Source organism: Melopsittacus undulatus, chromosome 9 (genome assembly GCF_012275295.1).
Source record: "Melopsittacus undulatus isolate bMelUnd1 chromosome 9, bMelUnd1.mat.Z, whole genome shotgun sequence".
In the NCBI taxonomy this organism is placed as follows: Eukaryota; Metazoa; Chordata; class Aves; order Psittaciformes; family Psittaculidae; genus Melopsittacus; species Melopsittacus undulatus.
Window position 1 is genome coordinate 11,666,853 of NC_047535.1, and position 25,468 is coordinate 11,692,320.

Sequence of the window (25,468 nt, forward strand, 5' to 3'; positions counted from 1 at the left end):
ACACGCAATAAAAAAAGAAATAAAGCCTTCCCGTGGGTATACAAAAATAATACCATGAACGTTCCAGCTTCCCGAACAACAATCGTCTGTGAAGCCAGCACTGTGGGAAAGTCTCAGCTCGCTTTTCCTGGGTATTATAAATAGAATTATGGCTGCAAACAGGGCTTGAAATGCAGAGGAAGGGGGAAAAGGCCATTTCAGAGGCTGTGTTTGAACTCAGGCTCTGGCCAGCATCCAGCTTTCTGCAAACAGCTGGTCGCTTCCTGCCGCTTGAGGGCCGGTGCCGCAGTGCTGGGAACCAGGAAGCTCAGGCCAAGGGCTGCATGTTGGATCCCAGACCCCATGTGAAGCTCAGCACCCACCGAGCTCTGTGGGACCAAGTCCCCACAGGTTACTCACTTGGGGGCTGCTGCCACCTCTCTTCTGGGGTACATTGCTAATCACAAGCCCTGCAGAGCCCTGCCATGGGCAGGTCAACATCCTGTTACCCACATATTCACTCCTCTCTTCCCTGCTCTAGGTCCTGCTCACCCAGGTGCGGAGCCTGCAGCTCCCCAGGCCACCTTTTAAACACTAGCATCATACTTTAAGCAGGATATGGAACAGGCTAATCAAAGAAGTGATGAATGCTCCCTCCCTGGCAGTGTTCAACGCCAGGTTGGACAGACCCTTGGGTTACATGGTCTAGGGTGAGGCATCCCTGCCCATGGCAAGGGGTTGAACTGGATAATTTTAAGGTCTTTTCCAATCCAAACCATTCTGTGATTCTATGATCATAGCCAGCAGCTCACTGTGCAGTGGCACCACCAGGGCCCAGAATTCTTTCCTTGTCACCACTCCCTGACCTATTCCACCACCAGTTCTGCAGGAGCCAAAACACTCCCAGGAAGCCTCCAGTCAGAGGCCCTGGCCTCTTCCACCGTGACAAGCAGTGCAGACATGCTTCAGCTTCCCATCACAGGGCTGTCACTTCCCATACCTCCCTGCACCATGGGCTGCAGGCTGCCTGCTCCTACCCTTGTGTAGAATCACGGAAGGGTTTGGGTTGAAAGGACCTTAAAGCTCATCCAGCTCCAATCCCTGCCACAGGCAGGGACACCTTCCACTGGAGCATCTTGCTCCAAGCCCCTGTGTCCAACCTGGCCTTGAACACTGCCAGGGATGGGGCAGCCACAGCTTCTCTGGGCACCCTGTGCCAGCGCCTCAGCACCCTCACAGGGAAGAGCTTCTGCCTAAGAGCTCATCTCAGTTTCCCCTCGGGCAGGTTAAAGCCATTCCCCTTGGCCTGTCCCTGCGCTCGCACGGACAGTGACGTCACAACACGGAGGTTTGGAGCGCACTGAGCATGCGCGCAGGGTGGGCACGGCGCAGCGCGCGCCTTTGTTTGGGGCGGTCTTTTCCCGGCCTGCCCGGCGCCGGAGGAGCGCGCGCGGCGCGGGGCTGGGGGGGGGCGTGCCCGGGCGGCGCGCGAAGGGGGTGGGGCTGAGCGCGGGCCCGCGGGGTCAGTCGGAACGCGGCGGCGAGTGCGGGAGGTGGCGGTGCCGGTTGGAGCCGAGCGGAGCCGAGCGGGCCCACACGCACCCACAGACCCACGGAGCCCAGCGGAGCCGAGGATGATAAACACCCAGGACAGGTGCGGGCCGCCCCCTCCCTGCCGCGGCCTCCGCGCCCCTCGGAGCGGCGGGCCCGGGGTGGGCGGGTGCTGAGGCGGCGGGAGGGGTGCGGGCTCTCCGCTCCTCCCGGGGTGAGCCCCTTGCTTCTGCGGGAGGGCAGAGCCCATCGCGGTGTTTGGGCTCCCCGGGGCTGGGTCTTGCTTGAGGGGGCCACCCTGGCTAGCTCCCTTCTGCTAACGAGCCTTTAACGCCGGGCAGGGCTTGTGCCCTCCCTCCCACAGTCACAGCATCACAGGATGGTCCGGGTTGAAAGGACCTTAAAGCTCATCCAGCTCCAACCCCTGCCACAGGCAGGGACACCTTCCACTAGAGCAGCTTGTTCCAAGCCCCGTCCAACCTGGCCTTGAACACTGCCAGGGATAGGGCATCTCCAGGGAAAGGTGCTTCTTCTTGGCACATTGGCTGTCACCGACCATGAACTCGCTCCATTTCTGGGTATTTCTGTTCTCAGCTGACCAAATACTCTCGTGTGTCTGCTCCTTGTTTAGAGTCCCAAAAGTCATTTCCTGACCCTCTGCTATAGCGTGTAGATAAGCTCTTGGAGGATGTGTATAAACAGTCTTGTTTCTTGGCTGCTGCATGTAGGGTAATACCTGAGCTGCGCTGTGTTCATCAGGCAGTTATTTGCAAGTTGCTCCTCAAATCCGGTTCCTTAATATATGATTTGCCATGCCTCGCAGCATAAAATCTTATTATTATGGGCAAAGTGCAACAGCATCTTCAGAGCCTGTTTTGAGAAGGGGTAAAAAAAAAACCAAGCAAAACCAGCTTTGGTTCTGTAATGTCAGGTGAGCTGTGTGGATCCTCCTGTCTGATCCAAGTGTTCGCTGCAAAGAAAACCCCCAAAACCCAGGAAAATGTGAAGGTTTTGGGCCCCAAGCTGCTGGCTGTTGTGGACTGACAGCAGTGCTGGCCTGGGTCTTGGGTTGCTGAGGAGGAGCTGTGATGGGGTTCAAAAGTTGACGAGTTGTCCTTTGCGCTTCCCAGGGACAGGGCACGGGGTTGGGATTGCTGGAAGCTTAGCGAGTTAAAATTATACAGGCTGGCTGGAAACCTGCACTTGCTTCCAGCTCCTGTTTCAGGCTGGACTCAGTCACTGAGAAGCTTTTGCTTGGGAGTTCCTTTGGGGAAAGGCCCTTGGGGATCCAAATGCATTTTCATAGAATCACAGAATGGTTTGGGTTGGAAAGGACCTGAAGATTATCCAGTTCTAACCCCTGCCATGGGCAGAGACACCTCCCTCTAGACAATGTCACTTAAAAAAAAGAATTTTGATCTAAGCTAAGCTGATGGAAAGCAGCTACTGAGAAGAGGGGCTGAAGGGAAGCACAGTCCCAGTTGTTGAGTGTCACATGCTCTGGGGAGCAGAGTAGCGGTGGGCTGCGTGCACATGGATGCATGAGGGTTGTTGGATGCTTGCGTGAACTTCTTCCCAGCGTGTTTCTGGGAGAAGCAAAACCTCTCTTAATGTGTGCCACACGCTCACCCTCCAGTGTTGCCTGATGGTGCTGTCCTGCATGTGCTGCTCTCGGGACCCTACCAAATTCTGGGGCATGACAGTGGTGATGAGGTGAAATCCCAGTGCTGCAGGCAGAGCTCTGTGGCTGAAGGGGTCTTGTGTTTGACTTCTGCATGTGCCAGAGGAAGCAGAAGTGGGAAGTGTCTGGGACTGCTTTGCATGGAAACTGCAGCCTCTCTTCTTTTTTTTTTTTCTTATTTTGTTTTTTTTCCCACAACTACACTTCATTATCCAGCTTCTTGATGCCTTGGCCGCAAGTCGGAGAGAGCTATCAATAGCACATTGTTGACTGGGGGGTGAGGGAGGAGGGAAGGGAATAACAAAGCTGCCAACAGCTTTCTGGGGGTGGGGAACGGCACAGCAAAGTGCTTTGTCATGCCTCTCAACATCCACTACTACTGAATACACACTGGTCCATTGATAGCCTGGGTCATGCCTGTGGAGGGACTGTATTAACACAAAATGCCACTGAGCATGTGTGCGAAGGGTTTTGCCCTGAGACATCTACATTGCAACTGCTTTGTATCTCTTCCTAGTTTATTTAAACAGCCTTTTCTCCAACATGTGCCTGCTGTGGTCCTTGGGTGCGCTGCTGAAGAGCCCAGTCTAGCAAACCTGGAGGAGGAGATATATGGAGGAAGAATATTTGTGTTTCCTGTAGGAAGAGTATTTTGGTGTGAGGTGGCAAGCCAAGATCTTAGCAAATGCTGCCTGTGTCGTAACTGTGTTTGTGAGTTATTTTTTGGCATTCAGAAATGCCAAGTTTCAGTAGTCTGTCTGCAGTCTGGTATGGGTTCTAGCAGCACTGTGTAGGCAGTGCAGGTTATTCTGACAGTGCAGCTCGGTGCTTGTCTTTAGATACTTAAGCCTGTCTCCCTTGTGGAGACGGATTAGAGTGGAAAAACACTGCCTTGGGAACAACTCAAGTGAGAAGTTTTAGGACAGACAGTAAGTTATCAATACATTTATGGAGCCTGCCCATCATAGCCTTGTTCCTTGCTCCCTGTGCTTATTGAAGGCCCTCATGATCCCCTTTAATTTGGTGGTGTTTATATAGCTTTGTGCTGACATATTTCATAATGGGAATGCTGGGGAGCAACTGGTTTCTCTGGGTTGCTTTTGCAGGCTTTGTTAGAGGAATACCAGTGCTGTGCCTTGCCTCAGTAAGAACTTTTGTGGTACTGATAAAGGAAGCAATGCTCCAGAAGGAAAATAATTTGCTTTCATGAACTTCATAAAATCTAGAGCAGATATTAAAGCCTGTGCTCAAAGTGATGCTGAAAGATCACGTTTAGGACATCCAAACAAATTTACAAACTGCAAGGGAAACTTGTTTTCTGGTTTGTAAAAGTAAACCTGGGGGTGAACTTGTAATGTTTAGGGTTGAAGTGAAGGGTGCTGGTATGATGTTTCATTTGCATGTGAAAATGTCAACTCAGATCTTGTAGAGCCCTCAGAAAATATCTGAAGAATCAACCCTTTCACTCCTCCTGGTTTTGAAAATGTGAAACTTAAACCTCCTTCTGGGTCCTGTTGATCTATTTGTAGATATTTGTCTATAGAAAATGTGTGCTCATCTGGTCATGCGTTTCCAGCCATCTGCTGCTGGCAGCCTTCCAGGGGTCCCTATTAGCATGAGGTTGCTCAGCACTCTCTGGGTTCTTGGCTGCAAACCCCTCCACATCTGACAAGCGGCCGCTGGTTCTGGCACGGCTGGGGCAGGGATGTTTTTAACATGGGTGTCGGGGCACTAGAGCTGCAGTAGCTGCCTCTGATGTGGTGTGGAGGGGCAGGGGTACAAGTAGGTTGGGGTAGTGAGGAGCTGTAGCACCTGAATCGTTGTCCCTGCTAACCTAACCTGGTGTTCTCTCTCTCTTTTTTTTTTGCAGTAGTATTTTACCTTTGAGTAACTGTCCCCAGCTGCAGTGCTGCAGGCACATTGTTCCAGGGCCTCTGTGGTGCTCCTGATGCCCCTCACCCACTGTCGAAGATCCCCGGTGGGCGAGGGGGTAGCAGGGATCCTTGTCTTTCAGCTCTGATATATAAGGTGAGAAAGATCTGACATCCAAATAATGACCTGTACCCCTGTGGTGACTGTGTTCAGTTCCTCTTACAGACTGATGGGAATAAATGCAAATAACTCTGAGGTGATAAGTGGGAGAACAGTTCATTTTTCAGCAGCCCTGTTGGCAGATCGCTGAGCTGCATGCAGTGCTCTCCTGCTTAAATATCACCTGCCTACTAAGAAACAAGAGACCTTTTCTCAATGGTGTGCAGTAAATAACTCCCTAGTCCTGTTCCCAGAGGCTTGTTTCAGCTGTTCTGTGTGGAGCCACTTTAATCAAAACATCAAACAACTTTCTGAATGTCTTGCAAAAAGAGGAAGTGGGAAGCAGAAAGGTGAAATGCAGAGAGAGAGAATGGTTGATAAGCTCCTTCCTGTGCCCTGGTCCGGAAGGTAAAGCTGCACAGAGTAACTCCTGACTTTACAAAAGGGTGAGGCGATAGGAACGTTTCTAGAACGCAGGCACAAGACACGGTCGGAATGTGCCTAGAACACAGGTGTAAGACGAGGGAAGGTTGGGAAGGCTTTGTATGTGCAGCCTTCCTTGAGATCTGTGTAGCTTGGGTTTTGGCCCTCTTCATGCCTCGGGACCTTTCCCTTCGAATAAGGAGACTGGGCTCTTCCTTGCTGTAGAATAATTGGCACTTGTGAAAGTTTGTATTGTGTTATGGTGGTGCACATCTGTCTCTCTTCTGGCCAGGGGCTGCTTTTCCACATGCTGGGGGGTAAAGTGCTATCAGATGAGGTAGCCTAAACTTATGCTCAGCTTGCAAATTTAGCTGTTCAGATAGGAGTGTCATCATAGGTGTTTGACTTGATTTTTAATTACCCTGTGGGAGGCACATAGACTTCATGTGATAAAAAGATAAAGGCCCTTTTAGGTCACAGCTACCAAAGTCTCCTCTTGAAATTCATGAGAATCAGAGACCTCACATCTGCTTTCAGAGGAGTTTTATTTCATGCAGCCTTGGTGGATTTTATCACATGCCTCACCTACTTACCTTGTGAATAAATGTCAATCTCTGTAGTCTCGTAATAATATCAGCTTAATGCTATTGAGTTGAATTGTCACAGACGTTAGAGGGGTATGAAATCCAAAGAAGTAGCAGAGCGCAAGGGCCTTCCTGTCAGATAAAGATGATGCATAAATAGCTTCAAGAGGGCTTGGGACAAATAATGAATTCCCTCTGGGTGGAAGGGGATGAGAAACAGGTGACCCTGCAGCTTCAACTTCTGCAGACCTGCTTTGCCAAGCCTGGCACACAGCAGGCAAGGTCCAAAGGCAGAAAATGGGCTCAGTGTGGAGGAAAGAATGGCAGTTTGGAGACTTTGAAGTGTTTGAAGAGTATGGCCTTGAATTTGTGCAGAAGCTTTTTGTGCTGGCCTGTGGGCAGGATTTGCTGCCTGTGAGGATGTCATCTAGGTAGCTGCATCCCAGAAATACGGATGTCATTCATCCTGGGTTTATTGCTGACAAAACCTAGCAGAATCTGTCAGAAAATAATCCCCTTATGTAGCTTTGCTCATCCCAGACCAGAGTTGGCTGTGTTGCCCAATGGTTTAAAGTCTGACCTCAGATGGGGGTTATCAGGGCTCTCCCTGCTCCCCTCAGTCACCAGCTGAATTGAGTGGTGCTGTAGTTACAGCAGGATGAGCTTTGGAGCCAGCAAGCTTCAGCATGACATGGAAAGGTATCTAGACCCAAAAAGCTTAAGTCCTTTTTCCAGCTGTATTAGCTGGTGCAGCTCAGGGGATGCTCTGCCTCCTTCAGAGCACCCAGCACAGTCCTCATGTACAACAGTGCTGTAAGTTCAGCAGCCAGGACTCCCTATAGTTGTTGTTTTTGTGTAAGAGACTTAATACTCGGCCCTTGGTCAGGGAAGCTTTACCTGAGCTGGGAATGATGCACAGCCGGTACAGGCTTGTGTGAAAGGACATGCCGAGGCTTGCAGGCTTGGCAGGAGGCTGCAGGTGGAGCACATGCCAGCAGGAGGCTGCTTACACGGGTCTTCCAGTCGCTTGGCGATGGCAGATCAATAACATCCTTTCTTCTTACACTGCCAACACATAGGGGTCTCCCCCCATCCTTCTTGGAGCATCTGAGGAGTGTAGCTGGAAAATCTTGTGCTCAATGAGTTGTAAGCAAGTGGAAGCTGGTCTTTGTGGCTTTACTGCACTGAGCTGGAGCTGAGGGCCAGCCGGGTGGTGGTTTAGGTGGCTGGGTATAGAAGAGAGTCTGGTGGGATATTTTTTTTCCCGCAATAACGTGGTGGGGGATTTTGTAGGGGTGAACTAAAAACTGAACATTTGTTGTGTAAACCAGGATTTTGCTTTGAGCAGCTTCCAAAGAATTCTGGGCTGCTGCTTCACAGGAACAGCTTCTCTCCCCAGCATCTCTAGGCATTTCGGTGCCTAGAAATAAAATATCAGCTGCCCCAGACAGGATGTGTAAACATAATTCCCACTGAACCAGGGGAACTGGTTCTGTTAATCTCTGTGGTTGTGCTGCCTTTTCATGGGCTGTTGCATTAGGAGACTTTTAAGTGGAAAAAGCCCTCTAGGTTTGGAGTGCAGGGCATAACGTCTGGTGACAGAAGGGCTGAGCCAGGAGGCTCGGTAAGCTTTTCCCCTCCTATTGCAGGCTGCTGCCTGTCTTTCCACACAAATGCATGCGTGTGCCTCCCCCTCCAATGTGTCAATCCCAGCCTGCTTTTCTCAACTTCCTCACCCTGTTTTTGTTTTCATGAAGTGTAAGAAAAGAAGCATCTGTGAGCTTTTTGGGAGAGAAGGATCTTTTCTGAAACAGAGACATTTTCTGCTTGGTAACAACAACTGTAAAAGGCTCCTATGAAGTCACTGCTGAAGGATGTGCGTATAATCCCCTTGTTTTGGGTTTTAAACACACCTCTGTAATGCAGAGCTCCCTCTGGGCTCAGATCTGTGGGCGCTGCTGGCTCAGCTGCAGTCTGACTTCACTTGAGAGCTGTCGGTAGGTTTCTCAGTGTGCTTGGCTTAAAACTAGTAAAACCTGGCAGTAGATGCAGCCATGAAAACTTCTTTCAAACTTGATGAATAAACTTATTTCCTACAGGATATTTATTCTGTTGAAGTGTAAACTTGTTTTTCAGCTAAGCTTTGTGGGCTTTAAACAAACGGCAGCTTCCTCTGCTCCAGTTACCGAAGCCAGGCAGTTCCTCGTTTACATGCGGTGTTATTTTGATGCCAGCATTAACACACTTGATGGCTTTTTCTTTGCCACAATAGTCAAACTAAGAGGGATCTATTGTAATACACATGGTAATAGGAATTAAAGCACTGGGACATGGGTTTGAGGAGCCTGGAAAAGTTCTTGGTGGTGTTTTTGCTGAACCACTTGCTGGTCTTACAGCAATACTCAAGCTGTTGGAGATTAAACCACCCAGGAGACAACATCTGCTTGGAAAGTGGCAACACTGAAGAGTTCTTCCACATTCTTAATGGGCACCACTGGCTGCTGATGGATTTGTACTGCCCATCTTTTAAATGCTGCTTCACTGTAGATCCAGACTGGTCTGAGGTTTCTCTGCTGTACTGACTGCGTGGTTTGGTCAGAGATGACTGTATTAAAACTCATCTGGTGAAGTGCTGTCTCTGCAGCAGTGTCACTTGTGTCACTGTCAGTCTAGCTGGTCACCAGCAGATCAGAGCTCACAAGGAGCTGCTGAATTAATAACCCTGTTATAGTCAAATGCCTGAAGACTGGACCTAATGCCCTAATGGGCTGAGCAACCTCGGTCCCACCTGTTGGTGCTGTTGAGGAGAGAGGAGCGCGTGGCCTTCCCAGGTACTCTTGTGACTTAGGAACAGGTATCTGCTGTTCCAATATCTGCTTTGCTTCTGCCCTTCAAAGCTGTGCAGGTGACTTTGTAAGTAAGTGACTCGAGAGGCATGAGCCTGTAACCGAGCAGATGGGAAGGGTTCAGCTTCTGCTGCAATTGACAACGTTAACTCGGGAACCTAATGAATTTCTTCATCATTTCACTTGGGCTCTTGGCAGTGAAATGTGGAAGTCGTTTACTGGGTAAGCAACTGCCTGCAGAAATTGTCAGGAGAAGAAATGGAGTTTTAATGACAAAATTGTTTTCTAGGAACTTCTGGGCTGAATCTGAGGTGGTCTGCATGCTTGGCATGCTCCTTAGAGCAGTACTGGAGAGGAACATGTACACTTGTGGTCTCTGGAAGAGACCTTACAATCTTCAAGTCTCTGTAGCTTCTCCCTGTTTTGGGATCCTCTCAGTGCTGTGTATTTTCTTCCCTTATACCAGGAGACAAACCATTTGCCATTCCAGTTGGTTGTAAAATGTGGGAAAGCAATTTGTGGTCATCCCTTAAACAAAAAGACTGTGTTGAGGATTGGGGAGACAATGAAACTGGGTGAGATTGCGGCAGCAGATGCTCTTCCAGCTTGTGGTTCAAGTTGTGTTCTTTGAAGGGTAGTTCATGAACCGCCCTTCAAAGATGTGGCTGCAACCTGCAGTGATGATGGACTGTCATTAGACAGAAATTTAATATAATGTTAATATGCAAAATTACATTCCCTTGAACAGGAAAACATGACTAGAAAATCACTCTGAGGTCTCAGTACCTACTGTGGTGTGTATCTGAGCCAGCAGAATGGAAAGGGAAAAGTATAATGTTCTTCTTAGTAAAGCTGTAACACAATTTATTTTGCATTTGCTCTAGTTACACTTCCCTGGCTGTTTAATATGTAGGGCTTTCTTTTTTTTTTTTGTTCTTTATTTCTGTATTGGGTTAAAATTGAAGTAAGGTATTACAGGTAGTCCAGAGCAATACCTCTTACCCACTTAAACACTTGTTTAGAGCTCTGAGACTTGGGCAGAAGCTTACATCAGACTGTACATACCCTCATGAGCTATGGTGAGTCTCATGGTATGAATTTTAGCGATAGGCTGAAACCGTGGACACACACCAGTTTGTATGGGCTCATCCCTTGTCAGGAGGGTGCTCCCATTGAGAACAGTCTCTCTGTTTGCTCTTCGAGTGTGATCACTTACATTTCTTTGTCTGCAATCTCACGGCTAATTTTCTTCAACCCTAAAGCCTATTTCATGAGCTCTCCTCCCCTGCACAGGACGAGAAGATCACTGTTAACCAAGATGTCCCAGTGCACGAAGGGAAGCCTCATATTGTCCACTTCCAGTACAAGGTCACAGAGGTGAAGACCTCCTCCTGGGACGCAGTGCTCTCTAATCAGAGCCTCTTTGTGGAAATCCCTGATGGATTATTAGCTGATGGGAGCAAAGAAGGGTAAGTTCAGGATCCCAGAGCAGAACTGTGCTTACATGCATGATGCTGTGCATGAAGGAAGGGTGGGCTCTATGTACAGCAGCTCTGTTCCAGGTTTGTGTATATATGTCCTTACTCCCTTGTCTTCCGAGACTTGCCCTCCTGTTAGTCCTCCATATGTTTGTTTTTCTCTCCAGTGATATTTCAGATGGGTTACTGGTTTTTGAGCTTCTGTGCTAATGAGAGATAGTAAATGAACAGAGTGATTCTTTGTGTACTTGGGCATGGAAAATCTACAAGCTTTTTCCTGAATTTTTTGGGATTTATTCTATTTTTTTCTGCTGGCCACTTGGAACACTTGTTGCCAGCTTATTTTGGCAGCTATTTCCTCTCTTCCAGGGGAAAAAAAAACCAAACCCAAAACTCCATTTTACTGATGCTCTCCTTCAGTAGGTGGATCTTTCCTGGAGTCCTGCCACACAGGCGCTGGGCTCTGCCAGAGCCTCTGATTTTTCTCTGTTGGCAGAACACAGCAGTGTTTTGTCCAGACAGCTCTGCTCTGGGAAGTTTGTGTAAACGCAGCTTCCAGAGCAGCTCCTTCCTGCCAAGTGCTTTGCCAGAGATCTCCACTAGCAGAGAGCGCTGTAGTGTAGATGTGGCTTTACTGGATTCCTCTGCAGAGCTCTCTGAAGTCCTCCAAAAGCTCCAAATAGGCTTCAGCTGTAAATGACACAAGCTAATTGAGAAAAAAACCCCTCATTGGGCACCTTCAGTAAGTGACAGTGGTTTTGCTGTTTCACACTTGTCATATTTTACTCAATCTAGATAAACGCGTATGTAATTTCTTCATCCTGTAACTCTTTGCCCATTCTTTTGCGACTGGGTTCTTCTGAGAGGGTATTTGGACAGCTGTGTCATTATGACTTAGTGCTCAGTTTTGCCAGACCATTTTTAGCTAGGTAAAACAGCCTGGCAGAGGCTGTAACAGTTCATTACCGCATGAACAAATGCAAACTGAATCTCCCTTGCTGCACCCCGGGCTCACTGACTGCTCTTCAGCTAGATGTCAACTGAAGCCCTGTTTGTCACTGCTCTAGCAGCCTTCATCCTAACTGGTTCAAGGCCAGCAGTGACAGCGATGGCTCTGCCATGCTGATTGCCAGGGCTTGGAGAGGGGTTTGTGCAGTGCTGCTTCCATCAGGAGGTGGTAGAAGTGCTTTAGCTGGAAAGAGGGAAGTGTGGATTCAGGGAGTGCCAGCTGTGCCATGCCGCTGATGTGCTCAGGAATCTGCTTTGCCTGCACACGTGCTCCTTTAGTGGTGGTTTTCTTTGCTCTTCTGCCTGGCAGGAGCTCATTTTTTGATGTTGGCTTTTTTTATCCCTTCCCATAAAGCATAAACCTCACAGACCCCCCTGTGCATGTTGCCAGCGAAGGGGCTGTAGCCTGGCTCAGATCTGCTGCAATGTTCAGGTCCCCACGTACGAAGGCTTTGGTACAAAACCACTGAGTGGTGGGGACCAGCATTTGTGCACACTGGCCGACGACAGCAGGTTGGGTGACTTGGTGTGAGGACAGCTCTGGGTTCTGCAGGGGTGGACAGCAAAGCAGGAAGCCCATTGTTTCAGCACCCATTGTTCACTGGAAGGGGGCTGTAAACAAGTGATCTTGCTGCCTGAAAACATCCAAGCAGTTGATAATGCTCAGAGGCTTCCTCAGGACAGGACTTCCTATGGCTGATGTTCTTTTGTCTTCCTCCTCCTTGGCAGGTTATCAGCACTGCTGGAATTTGCTGAAGAAAAAATGAAAGTAAACTACGTCTTTATTTGCTTCAGAAAAAGCAGAGAAGATAGAGGTGAGAATCCCCCCACGGTCGGGTTTGATCCCTAGATCCACTGCTGAAGCGCTGGAAAAATGTGGTAATCCCAGGGCAGGACTCTGTGGGATGCTGCCTATTGCAGGAATTGCCATATGCATAATTCTCATGGTGTTCTTACAAATCAGAAATGGTTTCTTGTGGAGGAAATCAGCCCTCTCTTGAGACTGAAGGAGAAGGAGTATTTTTGGTTTCTCTAGCAGATACGCTTTGCTGTCCTGTCATTAAATTACTGCTAGTGCTGTCACGCTGAAAACTGCTCCTGAATTACTTGGAGGATTTTCTTGTCCAGAAATTGGTTAATCTGTCTCCTTTGGTAAGGAGTGAGGGTCTCTGTTTTGCACCAGGCTTCTGTGATTGGAAGGAGAAACAGGAGAAGTTGTTAAATGGGATAAGAACAATTTATTTCCCATAAATGTTTTATGGGAAAACACAGAATCATGGTGAGGTCTCAGGTTGGAAAGGGACCTCAAGGATCATTTGGTCCAAGCTTTCTAGGCAAAGCATGACCTAGACTAGATGTCCCAGCACCCTGTCCAGCCCAATCTTAAAAGTACCACTGCTGGAGAGTCACCACTTCCCTGGGGAGATTATTCCAGTGGCTGGTTGTTCTCATTGGGAAGAATTTTCCTCTTGTGTCCAGATGGAATCTCCCTGGGAGGAACTTGTGCCCATTACCCCTTGTCTTTTCCATGGGCCTCCTTGTAAAAAGGGAGTCTCCATCTTCTTCACAGCTACCCTTAAATACTGAACCGGTATTTAATGAACACTTAGAGCTTGTTGCCCTGAGGTTTATCTCCTTTTAAAAGATCTCCCAGCACTTTTTTCCCTTCCTAGACTTAAAGGTAATCCTGACCCTGGCTCTAGATACTTACGGCTTAAGGGGGCTGCATTAGGAGCTAAAGATAGATGTGTTGGATGAGTGATTACAGCACGGAAGTTTGAGGAGATTTGTGGTGAGGTACCAAGCTATGGATGTGTCACTTTAAATCTTACCAGATGCAGGCTGATAACCAAGTAATTGCCATGGCAGGAGTAATTCAAACCTGAATCTATTTTTACTCTGCTGCTTCACAAGCTGCATTGTCTTCTGAAGCCCGTTCATGGAGCTGAGCTGTGCTGAGCCCAGGAACACATCAGGCCATGTTGTGATGCCAAGACTGATTTTCGGATTAATCTCCTGCTATATTGTCACCAGTGTCATGGGTTGCACTGGTGACCTCCACAGTGGCTGCTCACAGGAGCTGTCTGATAATGGGGTTTGGTTTTTAAAATGGGCTCTGTGTTGCTCTTGGACCTTGCCTATTAGTCTGGCATGCTCCAGATCCTGGGTCCTTGTCTGTGCAGTTGAAAGGTGCTGTCTTGAAAACAGGTATCTGGGAGCTCCCCTGGAGTTCAGTGTCTCGGAGCTGACCATCAGAGGGTACCGCAGGTGCTGCATCAGGGTAACTTCCATGGGTCACAGGGAAGTGATGCTTTAGCACAAGTGAGGATACATCCTGTCACTGCGTAACTGCAGTCAGGCATGTGGGGTCTTCTGGACTGACCCTGCACTGTTTCTGTGCATAGCTCATGGTGGCTTTCCTGGGGGACCGCACTGGGCTGGGCTGGGCTGTCTGGAGTTGTACTGAGCTCTGGGTCCTCACAGAGCAAATGTCTACCTAGACCCTGAGTTTGCTGCTGTCTGACCCACTTTTAGGGCTCAAGGGGTGGAAGACCCACCTAAGTATAGAGTAAGAGCTGTGACATGCTGCCATGGCCACGTGCAAGAAAGTGGGTCTGTGGCTGCTGCAGGTAGATAACTAAACCATCGCTGTTCTCAGAGGGGATGGACGAGACATTGCAGGGTAGACATGGATGAACCTGCTCTGCTGCATAATTAAAATCCCCTTCCCGCTCAGGAGCAGCTGTGATGAATGCAGGAGGAGACACAGCCTCCCATTCGAGGGGCTGTCACGTTAATATGGCTTCCTTCTTTGCAGGAAGCTCTGGATGCCCTTTCAGAAGGTGCTGATATTTGTGGCTTTTTAGGGTGACAGGTAAAGAGGATTGTTTCTGGCAGTAACAGATTTCCTTCTCTTTGGTAGCTCCTCTCCTGAAAACATTCAGCTTCTTGGGCTTTGAAATCGTGAGGCCTGGTCACCCTTCTGTCCCGTCACGACCAGATGTGATGTTCATGGTGTACCCCCTGGATCAGAACTCTTCCTCTGATGAAGAATAGCTGCAGCGGGGAACTCCAGCGTGACCTGGAAATGCTGTTGAGGGGAGAGAGGGTTCAATCTCCTTTCTTGAGGAAAGGGAAAACAAGCTTGTGGACTGAAACTGCATTTTTCATTGTTAGGTTGGCCTGTGTATCCTCAGAGTTGACTATCTCATTGAAATGTGTTGCCTAGAGAACTATATATACACACATGTAATCACCAAATAGTAAATGGAAGATGTTTATGAACTGGCATAGGAGCTCTTTACGTGCAGCTGTGTGGTGTGTTAGCCTCGGGGCGCCTGGCTCCCCAGGCCAGGTGTGGGGAGCACAGCGGTAGGTGCAGCACCGACTCCTTGATTCTCTAATCCGTGTTGGTCCTTCCCCGATTGCCCGATGTGTGCTCATCTGACAGACTACATCTTGACGTTTCACTCAAGACTCTTAAGCAGGAGGCATGTTTTGGGTGTCAGGCATGTGGAAGAGACGTGCTCTTGCTTAACCTTTAACACTACATTAAACCCCCCATGTGTCTCCACCTTGGGGCGACCAATGATGTTTTAACTGGTCTAACCTTTTCTTTTTCCTTCCCCCCCCCCATCCCTTTAGAACTTCTTGCTCTTCCAGCTTTTGTTTTAAGCAGTCTTAGCTCTGTTCAGTGTTACCACTGCACTATCACAGCATTCAATAAAGGGGCATTCCGATGAACTTCACACAGCTGGGGCTGCTTATTTGAAAGGAGCAGAGCTGCTGGTGGGCCCATAGTGCTGCGATGGCCTCGGAGGGTCAAACGAGTGTTTGGAGCAGCACCTCCGCTCAGAGGCAGTACTTCTTCCCTGCCTGCAGTGTGATGGGCCAAAGAGCTCAAGCCTTTACCCTCTGCCCAAGGACGGGTGCGGAGCAGGCCCATTGCCATCACCTCTGTTCTCCCTCCTCACTTTTCCAAAATGTCAGGACTTGAGACGGAGCTGGCAGCTCTACCCAAACCAAAGGGGGTTGTGTGTGGGGACTGGCGTGGACGGCAGCTATGCTGACTGCAATGGGATGTTCTCCCTGTCCAGGGCCTCTCCAGGTAGGGAGAGATGGGGTCTGGTGGTGGCAGGCGCTTGTGTTTCAACCCTGCCCCTTAGCTGGAGAGTGAGGGTTGTGCTCTTGTTGTGCCATGGATGGGATGGAGGTGGCTTTCTTGGGAAGGCTGTGCGGCGGGGGTGTTTCTGCACTGCACCTCATGGTGAGCTCTGCCTGGCCTGGCTGCTTGTGTGTGGAACCATCCTGTGTGCTGTGTTAGGTTCTTGCCCTTCTTGGGGGAGATGGGGGGTGTCAAAAGCTGAAGCTGAGCCATTCCATAAAAGCCATGGTCAGTGCTTTCTGTCTGGGGGAGAGGTGGGGCTGGGATGTTTGTGTGAATAAATCATCTTAAAGTTTGTGTCTCTCTCTCCCTCCTTCCCTTCCAATGAAAGCAAAGGGCTTGTGGCTCTAATCCCTCTTCAGTGGGGCATTAAATGCTAAATCAGGTGTAAAATGAGAGGCGATGCTGCTGAGAGCCTCAGCCCCAGCTGTCCTTGCTCCAGGGAATGTATGGGGACAGATCAGACCTTGCCTCTGCTCCCCAGCTGAAACAGCGGTGTCTGGTTCTGGCCAAGTCTCATCCCTTCTCTTTCCCTGGCCCTCCCGAAGTGTTCTGTGAGCTCTAGGGCCCTGCTCCTGCCCTCTGCTGCTGTGGTGCAGTGTACTGGTGAAGTGCAATGTTCTCATCACCGGAACTTGGGCTAAGGATGAGCTCCTGCACTCACCAATACTGTGCAGTTACGGAGCATGTGCCAATCATTGTCCTGTCCTGACTCATGCACCTGTGGCCAGATGAAGGTCTCACATCAGCAGCTTGAGCAGTTCCCTGCTGAAGCTCCAAAAGGCACTTCTGGTTCCTCTGGGTGCTGCCTCGAGGCTGGGAGAACCACACCAAGAAGGGGCTCTGGGGAGGCCAGGGGGTGGTTGTCCCTTGCTAGTGCCCAGAGCTCCAAGCTTGGGGAGTTCTGACCCAAACTCACACAGAGCTCGGCTGCAGTGTCCCTGCATGAGGCCATGGATGCTGGTGGCAGAGCATTGGGTGCTGGGGGGCAGGACCTGCTGCCCCACTGAGCCACAGTGGCTGCAGACCCATGAGTGTGGCATCAGGAGCAGCATCTGTTTCAGCCCTTGCAGCTGCACCAGAGATGAGGACACTAGCCCATAACCCACCCCAAAGAAAAATCACTGGCTGCAGCTTTTGGGGACAAAGGACCAGAACTGGGGCAAGCAAGAAAAAAAAGCCACCCTCACAGGTTTGTGATTGTCTCTTAAAAAGATTTATTCTCTCTCCTTGCCCAAATGTACAAAGGCAAGAAGAGTACAGTTTGTATATATATATATTTATATATATATATATAAAAAAACAAGGAACTTGGTAATAATGTACACTTTACAGAAGGGCAGAATCAGGAAGACTGAAATGAAACCCAACACAGCAACGCCAATGGCAACGAGCTATAAACACCAACAGTTTGACACCCTGGCTGGCCACCTGGAGGGCCCAGGGGGTGCTGGGGAGAGGGGACCCCCCCAGCAGGGGGCTGCACCCCCCGGGCAAGGACTGACCAGGAGAACCCGGAGCAAGCCAAACCTCAAACCTATTCTGCATAAACTGCTGCTTCATTTAACACCTAAAGGGAGACGCAACTGGAACCCAATTGGGAAGGTGGGGAGCCCCCCCGGCCCCCTTCAACTGCCTGCATGGACTGTGGCACCCCCACCACCCCCTGTCCCGCTCAGGCACCTATGCCCATGGAGCTGCCAGCTCTGCTGGAGGCAGCTGGGGTGCGGGGCTCCCCCAGCACCCTGACCCCTCCAGTCTGCAGCCCTGTGGCTGCATCAGGATCTGTAACGGGCGCAGGGGGTTCGAGCCACTGCCCCGTCCCCAGGAGGCAGCGGGGCCACACAACCCTGTCTCCTTGCACAGACAACCAAGTGTGGAACTAAAACACGTTGAACAAGGAGAGCCGGCCGCAGCCGCTGCGCTCCCGGCCCCCCGCAACGAGGGCCGAGACCAGTGAGTGCCTCCTTTCCAACTGGGTAAATGGGATGGGGGAGAACTGGGGAAAGAAAACAAAACCCAAAACAACAGCTTTCAAACAATTGCTTTTTACAGTATGTACAGAGCCCGGTGGGCAGAGCATCCCGGTACAGCAGCCCCAAGGGGCCGGGTGCGACACGGACACACACACACACACACAACCGAGACTGATGCCCCCCTGTGTTCCCCCAGCCAGGCAGCAGGGAGAGCGCTGGGGCAGCCCGGCTGTGTGGGGCCGAGGTAGAGCATCGGCCCGGGGAGAGCCACTCTGGGGCTGGAAGCAGAGGACCAGAAAGCCCCTGTCCTTGGGCACGGGGGAGCAGCCAGGAGCAGAACCAGCTTCCTCCAGGGCCTGGTGCCTTGGCACGAGGCTGGCAAGGGGGAGCCTGGCAGGGCCCAAGTGCCTCTGGCAGAGCCTAAGTGTGCTTGTTCCTTGCTGGGCTCTGCCCGCGGTCTGGGAAGCACCTCAGAAGCACAAGGTGGGTGTGAAGAAGAGCCGCAGCCCTTGTGCCCTACCTCGATGCACTGCCCTGGGGCTTGGGGAGCACTTCCCGGGGCTGGAGGCAAAGGCTGGGGGGTGCAGACACAGCTTGGAAATCAAAAGCCTCAGGCATGAGCTGCCAGCAGGTCTGGGCCGTGCAAGGCACAGGGAGGAATCCTGCAGCCACCAACCCTGCAGAGCCCCACTTACCCTGGGGCAGGGGCTGCTTCATGGGGACCAAGCACAGCCCCGGATATCCTGACCCACACAGGCACAGAGCAGCGAGTGCTGTGGGTGCAAGGACTGACAGTGCGACAGGGAGAGGCTGCACCCCATGTGCAGCACGTCCCTGTGCCCCATGGCAGCCTCTGGCCAGGCTGACACCTGCCCCAGCCCCACAACACCCACCTTGGCTCTATGTGAGCCAGCTCTTCCTTTCCTGAGACCTCCCATCAGGCTCAGCCCTGCATGCCAGCCCCAGTGAGGAGCAGGCAGCAGGCAGTGACCCCGCCAGGCCCTGGTCCCATGGTGCTCAGCCCCATCAGACACGGTGGAGTCCCAAATCCATCGAGAAACCTCAGTGCTTGTTTCCTCTTCATATGCACCAGGCAGGCGAGTCCCCTCCAGCCCCAGCGCCAGTGCCCAGTAGAATAAATATTTCTGCAGGTACCAGCTCATCCGCTCACCGAAGAGGAGGGTGCAGAGGGGGAGTCAGTGTGTGTCCAATGGGGTGTGGGAGGGGAGAAGACAGAGTCTGCCTCGGATCACGGCAGGAACGTCAAGCAGAACAATTAACACCATTCAACTGATGTCTAAAGGAGTCTCCAGCGCTTCCCCATGTGAGCCAGTCACATGTCTCGTAGGGCCCAGGCGTCCCAGCGCATCACGTCCTGCCACAACCCAAGCTCAAGTCAGCTCCCACAAGCCCAGGGGGGATGGGCAAACCCTAAACCCTCTGCCCAGGGCAGCCCCTGCGCACCCAGCCCCAGTCCTGCCGGTGCTGCAGGAGCAGGGCCTTACCGTTCTCACCTCCGGGGAGGCGGGTACAGGGAGGGAGCAGAGCCTTGCTGGCTGGCAACGATGGCTGTGGAGGAGAGACCTGTGGAGGAGAAGCTGAGTTAGGAGCCAGCAGCCCAGGAGGGGCACCCGGCCACGCCAAGCTCAGCACAGGGGCACACACTGCCCAGAGGTGGTTCCAGCTCCTTCCTGGCCCCCCGCGCGGTGCAGAGGGAGGCTCTCACCTGTTGCATAGGGCAGGTTGTACTGCGCGGGCAGCAGCGAGTACCCGAGGTGGTGGTGGTGGTGGTGCGTTGAGAGCAGGCGCTGCGATGGCGACGTGCGTGGCCGGTCCGTGCTCCTCTCTCCCCCACCGGCTGCCCCGACGCTGCTGCAGCTCCCGCTGCCCCCCACCACCCCGCAGCCGCCACGGTCCCGCTCCTGAGACGTCTTCTCGCTTATCTGGAGAGGAGAAAGCAGACGCATGCTGAGGACCACTGCCAGTGACCCCGAGGTGCAGGGGAGCACTGGACCACAGCCAGATGCTTGAGGCTGAACCCTTAGCATGATATTCCCCCACCTTCACAAAAAGGCTCCCCACAATGCTGACGGGAGATGATAGGATGGCTGGTGACAAGCCCAAAAGCAGTGGGGAGGATGAGGGTCTGTCTCAGGGCAGCTCTTTCTGCACCATGTCAAAGCTCTGCCTTCCAGCTAAGCCCAAGAGGATCTTGTGCCCCTGCAGTGCCATTGGATAGACACAGCTCCTGCACCCCCCCACCAGCTCCAGTGCTGAGGACAAGTGTCACCTGGGTGCTGCAGGACCTGGAAGAGCCCTGGTGCTTCCCTGGACTGTCCATCCCAGAAGGGTTGTGCTGTGGGATTACTCCACAGTCCCAGGTCTCCTACAGCAGCAGGGATGGCAAAACCCCACGGCAGGCAATGTTGCTTCAGGCTGGTTATCCAGGAAGCACTCGAAACTCATTAACAGAGATGGGCAAAGCCAGCACCTTCCTGAACCTCACCGTGGGTGATTTGCTCTTGTAGTGGCTGGCATGCTGCTGCAGGATGTCCAGGGCCTTGGACTCTGAGCTGGATTTACAACTCACGCTGGGGCTGGCTCGGGACTTGTCGCTGTCGTCGCTACCAGATGCCTTGCTCCCGTATGGGGAGAAGGAATAGCTGGAGGGTAGGTATGATCCTAGGGGGGAAAAGAGCAGTCAGGGCACGAGAAATCTTTGGGTGGCACAACGGGAGCATGTGGCTCTGCACACAGGCCACCATGTGCCAGAGGATGTCCCACAGCCATCCCCTGCTCTGGCAGCACAGGGACAGCCTGGGAAGAGACATCCCCGAGATGTTCCCAGCTCCCTACCTGGGTAATTCTGCATCATGACGGTGGGCATGGCCCTGTAGCTGGGGTGGTTGGGGTCATACGACTGGCTATAGGAGTAGCCGTGCATGTAGGGGATGTAGGACTGATGCTGTGTGAGGGGTGAAGAAACAGGGACATGGACGCTGGGCCTGGGGTCCTTTCCCACCATGCGAGCCTCCTCGCTGGGGGTCAGCTTGCACTCGGAGCTGCTGCTCTCCTTCCCATCCTCCTTGGAGGCAGCTTCTTTGCTTCGATTTCTTTCTTCCTTCAACTTTCGGTCCCTTTCCTCTTTCCACCGCTCATCCTCCGTCTTGATGTCCGAGTACTTTGCCGGGTACACATAAGTCCACATTCGGGGCTCAGCTTCCTGCAAGAACCAGCAAAGCATCAGGGCAGCTGAATCCCCCAGCCCTGCTGGTCCCAAACCCAGGCTGCATGTGGGGGAGAACAGCAAACCTCACTCCCATTCCCCAAGCTCTCCTTGGCCCAGTCATGGCCTCCCAGACCCACCCTTTTGCTGGCTCCACAGGAACCTCACGGAGTCCCATCACAAGCAGAGGACAACACATGTTCTCTGAGGTGATGGCCCCAGCAAACCCCTGCAGCAAAGCCACATCAGAGGCTTCTTCCAGTAAGAAGCTAACTGCACCATTACCTGTCTGTACCAGAGCACAGGGTCCACCTCCGCTTGCCGGCCACACTCAGAGCCAGACTTCGTCTCAGCAGCCTCCTTCCCGAGGTGGCTGCTCTCACTCAGCTTCACCTTCAGCCCCTCAGCAACCTGGCTGCTAGGCAGCTTGGACGAGTCCTCCAGCTTGGGGATGATGACGGATTTGGCCATGTCAGGACCTCCCTGCTCCTTGGCCTTGCTCAGACCTGACTTGACGAGGTCGGTGAGGCTTGGGGCTTTGGTCAGCGTCGGGGGCATGGGTGGCTTTTGTTTCCACTCCTCTTTGAGTGCTGCCTCCCTCTCCTTCAGGCCCAGCTCTGCTTTCTTCTCCAGCCCTCGCTGCTGCTGCTCCAGGCTCTGCCGCTGCTTCTGCTGCTCCTCATACTGCTGGCGGTAGGCAGGGTTGGTGCTCAGCAGGTGAGCATGGTAGCCCTGCTCATTGTAGCCATAGGGGGGTACATAGGCATACTGGTTGTAGTAGAGGGACTGCATGTACATGTTGGGACGCTGCTGGATGACTGAAGGCTGCTGGCTGGAGCTGCTGAGCTCTGCTTTCTTCTCTTCACACCCTTCACTCTTCACCTTCACCTCCAGGTTCTCCTGCTCCTCGTCCTTCTTTAGCTTCAAGGCCTGTGTCTCAGCTGTGGCCTGACTGCTGGGGTTCAAGGGCCCTGGGCTCGCCTGGGGATAGCCAGGGGAATAGTAGGTTTCAAAGCCTTGGTAATAGGGAGACTCTTTACTCTGTGGTTGCGGGGGGAAAAGAGCTTTCTTGGCGCCTTCCTTGACCAGCTGCTCAGGATCCTTGGCCTTCATGCTCTCCAGCTTGCCCTCCCCATCCTCCCCAGCATCCGAGATGTCTGAGTAGGCTGGGCTGTTGGTCTTCACTGAGCTGGCCTCTGCTCCGTTCTGGGTGACGACATGCAGTGGGGTCATGGGTTGGGCTGGGTTGGTGTTCTCCAGCCTGCTGGCACCACCAATGGAGGGGCTTGGGGCATTGTCGGTGAAGCTGTAGATTTTATCAGCCTCAGCCTTGATGCTGGCAAGCCGGCTCTGGTGGGGATCGGAGGAGCCATTCAGCAGCCCCTCACTTTTCATTCCCAGGTCACTGGATTCCCCCCGGAAAGGGCTCTTGCCTTCCTCCACTCTGCAGGCTTTGCCTGGAGTCAAAGGGTTTTCTACCTCCTTGGGCTCCTTCTTCTTCTTGTCCTTCTTCTTCTTCTCCTTGGAAGGGGTGAGGGCAGGGTTGACTGCAAAGGGCTCTCCCATCACCGTGGGCTTGGGCTGGATGGGTTTAAGCTGAGGGCTGTTGGGCATGGTCTGGACCACAGTGGTGGCCAGGCCTGTGGAGGAACCAGGGCTGGCTGTGGTGAGGGTGGCTGTCTGGAACGTGTAAATTGGCTGGGGGGGGATGGCTGGCGCAATGGGTCTGGCAGACTTCAAGCTTTTGGAAGGGATCTTCTCTGGCTTAGCACCAGGTGCCTTCTTCGACTTGTCCTTATCAACACATCGTTTCTCCAGAGAGTCAAAGTCATCATTACTCGTCTCATCAGCCACTGAGGGACCATCCTCAGAGCCATCATTGGACAGAGCACCTGGGTCAGTATCTCCTTCCCCAGCCAACTTCTTCTTGCAGGCCACCTTGGCACTGAACTTGCTGGATGGGGAGGGACTGTGGGGCTCCATCAAGCGCACCTTGGGGGTGGCCGAGCGAGCTGGTGAAAGTGAGCCCTTCTGTGAGATGGCGGCACCGTTGCAGCTCCCCATGTCTGCGTGCAGGGACTGCTCCTCGCCATACTCGCTGTCCACATCTGCCTCCAGCTTGCTGTCATCGTCCGTGTGTGCGTGGGCCTGATGGTACTTCAGCCCGTTGATGTGCTTGTACTTCTTGTTACAGTTGGGGTGGGGACAATCAATGAGGATGGGAGAAGGGCAGTTTCGGTCGAGGACAGCCGGCTCCACCTTGACCGCAGCAGGTGGCATGGCTGCCGAGCCCATTGAGTTTGTGCGGATGCGTTTGCTGCCCTTGGAGTCCTCCGAGCTGGAGTTCAGCTCCATGTCGGAGAGGGGTTTGCTCTTCCGCTTGGTGACGGAGGAGGGACTGGCCTTCACGTCCTCGGCTGTGCCACCGGGTGGTGTGCGGTGGTCTGAGGAGTTCTGGCTGCCCCGGCGCCCTTTGCTGTTGGCTCCCGCCCGGGTCTTGCTGCTGTTGCTGGTCCCTTTGCTGTCCGAGGCAGCGGCCGTCTCATTCACAGGCGTGTTGCTGTTGGGGCGCATGCGCTTGCCCCGTCCCCGGCCGTTGCGCATCTCCAGGTCACTGGTGGGGGAGTCACAGAACCTACGGGAGGAGGACAAGAAGGTGTTAATGGAGACACACTATGTGGTGGTGACCCCCTTCCTCCCTTCGCTATCAATCTGGCAGGCTCACCCCTGCACTGACTAGTCAAAAAGAACTAGAGGGCTCCATTGCCAAACCCTCAACCTTCTCCAGTCTCCAGGACAAGGCATCCTGTGACCACAGGGAACAAACAGCCATGGGAGCAGCCTGGCTGGGCAAGGAGGAGATGCAGTCCCCCAAAGACAGCCCCATGAGCACAGGGCAGAGCAGACTGGATGCCGGTGGCTGTCCCCTGCCCCTGGGTGATGGGGACTGCTTACCGGGGAGGTGCCCAGTCGTGCTGCGTGCAGTCGAGCAGCGTCCCCACGTACGTCTTGTTCCTCCAGGTGACGTTGACCACCAGCATACCTGTAAGGCGAGGGGAGAGGGTCAGGCAGGGCCAGGTGTGACCCCAAGGTTCCCTGGGCATCAAGGGTAAAGTGGGATCTACCCTTTGAGACAGGCAGAACTCAGCTCCAGGGCTCGAGGAAGGTGAACAAGGGGTCTTGGGCTCCAAGATGAGACCTCAGGCTCTAGGCTGGAGTGGCACCAAGATGGGCACTGCAGGCCCTCAGCACGGCTCTCCCCAAAGCCTGCCCAACCTCTCTTCCTTGAGCCACTCAGTGCTCTTCCCTGTTTTTATGGGGATACTAAAACAACTGACCCCCAAAGGTCTGCAGGATTTGGAGGAGAGTGTGTGTGAAGATCCACATTGCTCCACATGCACTCAGCTAGGGTAGGGAAGGCAATCTCTGAGGAGTCAGGCCTGGGTACACCCCGAGAGAAATGCAGACCGTCCCCAGCAAGCCTGTGCACCCCAACACGGAGCAGCAGACCCCCCACTGGAGCTCTGACCGGCCATGTGCAGCCATGAACCTCATGGTCTTCCGGAAAAGGCTGTTACTGCCACTAGATGGCAAGCTGATACCAGCATCCCCATGCAGTGACTACCACTGGAAAGAAAACTGAAAGCTGGGGGAACAAGCCTCATCCTCCCACTTTGCTTTGGTCCCGCACACACACACACCCCACCCCCTGACATCCCCCCCGAGGACACACATCAGCCCTGTATCTCTGCCTGGAGAACCATCCATCAGGCTACATCTGCTCCGATCATGCAGCAGAGGTACTGCACATTTTGAAAACCTGGTGGGTTCAGCTTTTTCAAGCCCATTTCAGAGAAGCAGCCTGGCTCACACCTGCACTGAGGACACAGACCCCTGGCATCGATTCTTGGAAGTGGAGAATGATTCGCAGCATCACTCATGACCTGCAGTGTCACTCAGCTTTGTGGATATTTCCTCCTGCCATGGACCACTCTGATCACTGCAGAACTGATCTGACCGAGAGCAGAGCCCGTTGTGCTGAGCACATTTATCTGAGCAAGGTAACACTCAGGAGATGGGAAACTCATTTGCAAAGGCTGATGAGTGCACCAAGAGGCACAGCCAAGCAGCCTGAGAGATGGATGGCGCGGAGGGAGCCTGAAGCAGCTGTGCCTGGAGCACCTTTATAAATCTCAGCTTGTGCTCCCTGTTGTGCTGTGCCAGCAGGCAGCTGCAGGCTTTGAGTGGATAATACACAGAGACAAGGACCAACATGTGGGGCTCTTTCAGAAAAAGAAATGAAATGCAGGTTTTCTCATTCTCCTTCTGGAAAATGTTGGGTGCTCCAGTGGGAGCAGGTCATGGGAAGACAGTATCAGCACATGGACAAGACCTCTGGCCAGCTCATGCTTGAGGAGAGGCTGGGTCCTGCATTTGGAGGAAGGTGCTAGGGACCTGTCTTAACAAGGACATACCCAGGAAGTGACGCTGGAGACGACTTTCCCAGGGGCAGAATGAAC

General features: G+C 52.6%; 2 protein-coding genes across 4 annotated transcripts in view; one reads left to right on the forward strand and one right to left on the reverse strand.

Moving 5' to 3' along the window:
- The first annotated feature begins 1,600 nt into the window (after nt 1-1,600).
- Nucleotides 1,601-15,329, forward strand: OAZ2 (ornithine decarboxylase antizyme 2). The gene is given in 5 exon segments (NM_001290057.1): nt 1,601-1,633; nt 5,082-5,239; nt 10,389-10,564; nt 12,311-12,396; nt 14,505-15,329. Coding segments are annotated over 5 exon segments (573 nt in total). The 5' UTR covers nt 1,601-1,613; the 3' UTR covers nt 14,639-15,329.
- Nucleotides 15,330-16,939: 1,610 nt separating this feature from the next.
- The window catches only part of ZNF609 (zinc finger protein 609), a 68,754-nt gene continuing 60,225 nt past the window's right edge, over nt 16,940-25,468 (reverse strand). For 2 of the 3 annotated variants that reach the window (XM_034066056.1, XM_034066057.1), the window contains exons 4-10: nt 23,904-23,991; nt 21,234-23,583; nt 20,579-20,945; nt 20,229-20,404; nt 19,449-19,665; nt 19,237-19,306; nt 16,940-19,097 (exon numbers count right to left, since the gene is read on the reverse strand). In XM_034066056.1, coding sequence (XP_033921947.1) covers nt 19,091-19,097; nt 19,237-19,306; nt 19,449-19,665; nt 20,229-20,404; nt 20,579-20,945; nt 21,234-23,583; nt 23,904-23,991 — 3,275 coding nt within the window. In that variant the 3' untranslated portion in view covers nt 16,940-19,090. Of the gene's footprint in view, nt 19,098-19,227; nt 19,307-19,448; nt 19,666-20,228; nt 20,405-20,578; nt 20,946-21,233; nt 23,584-23,903; nt 23,992-25,468 lie in introns of all 3 variants that reach the window. The other variant, XM_034066058.1, reaches the window with a different exon arrangement.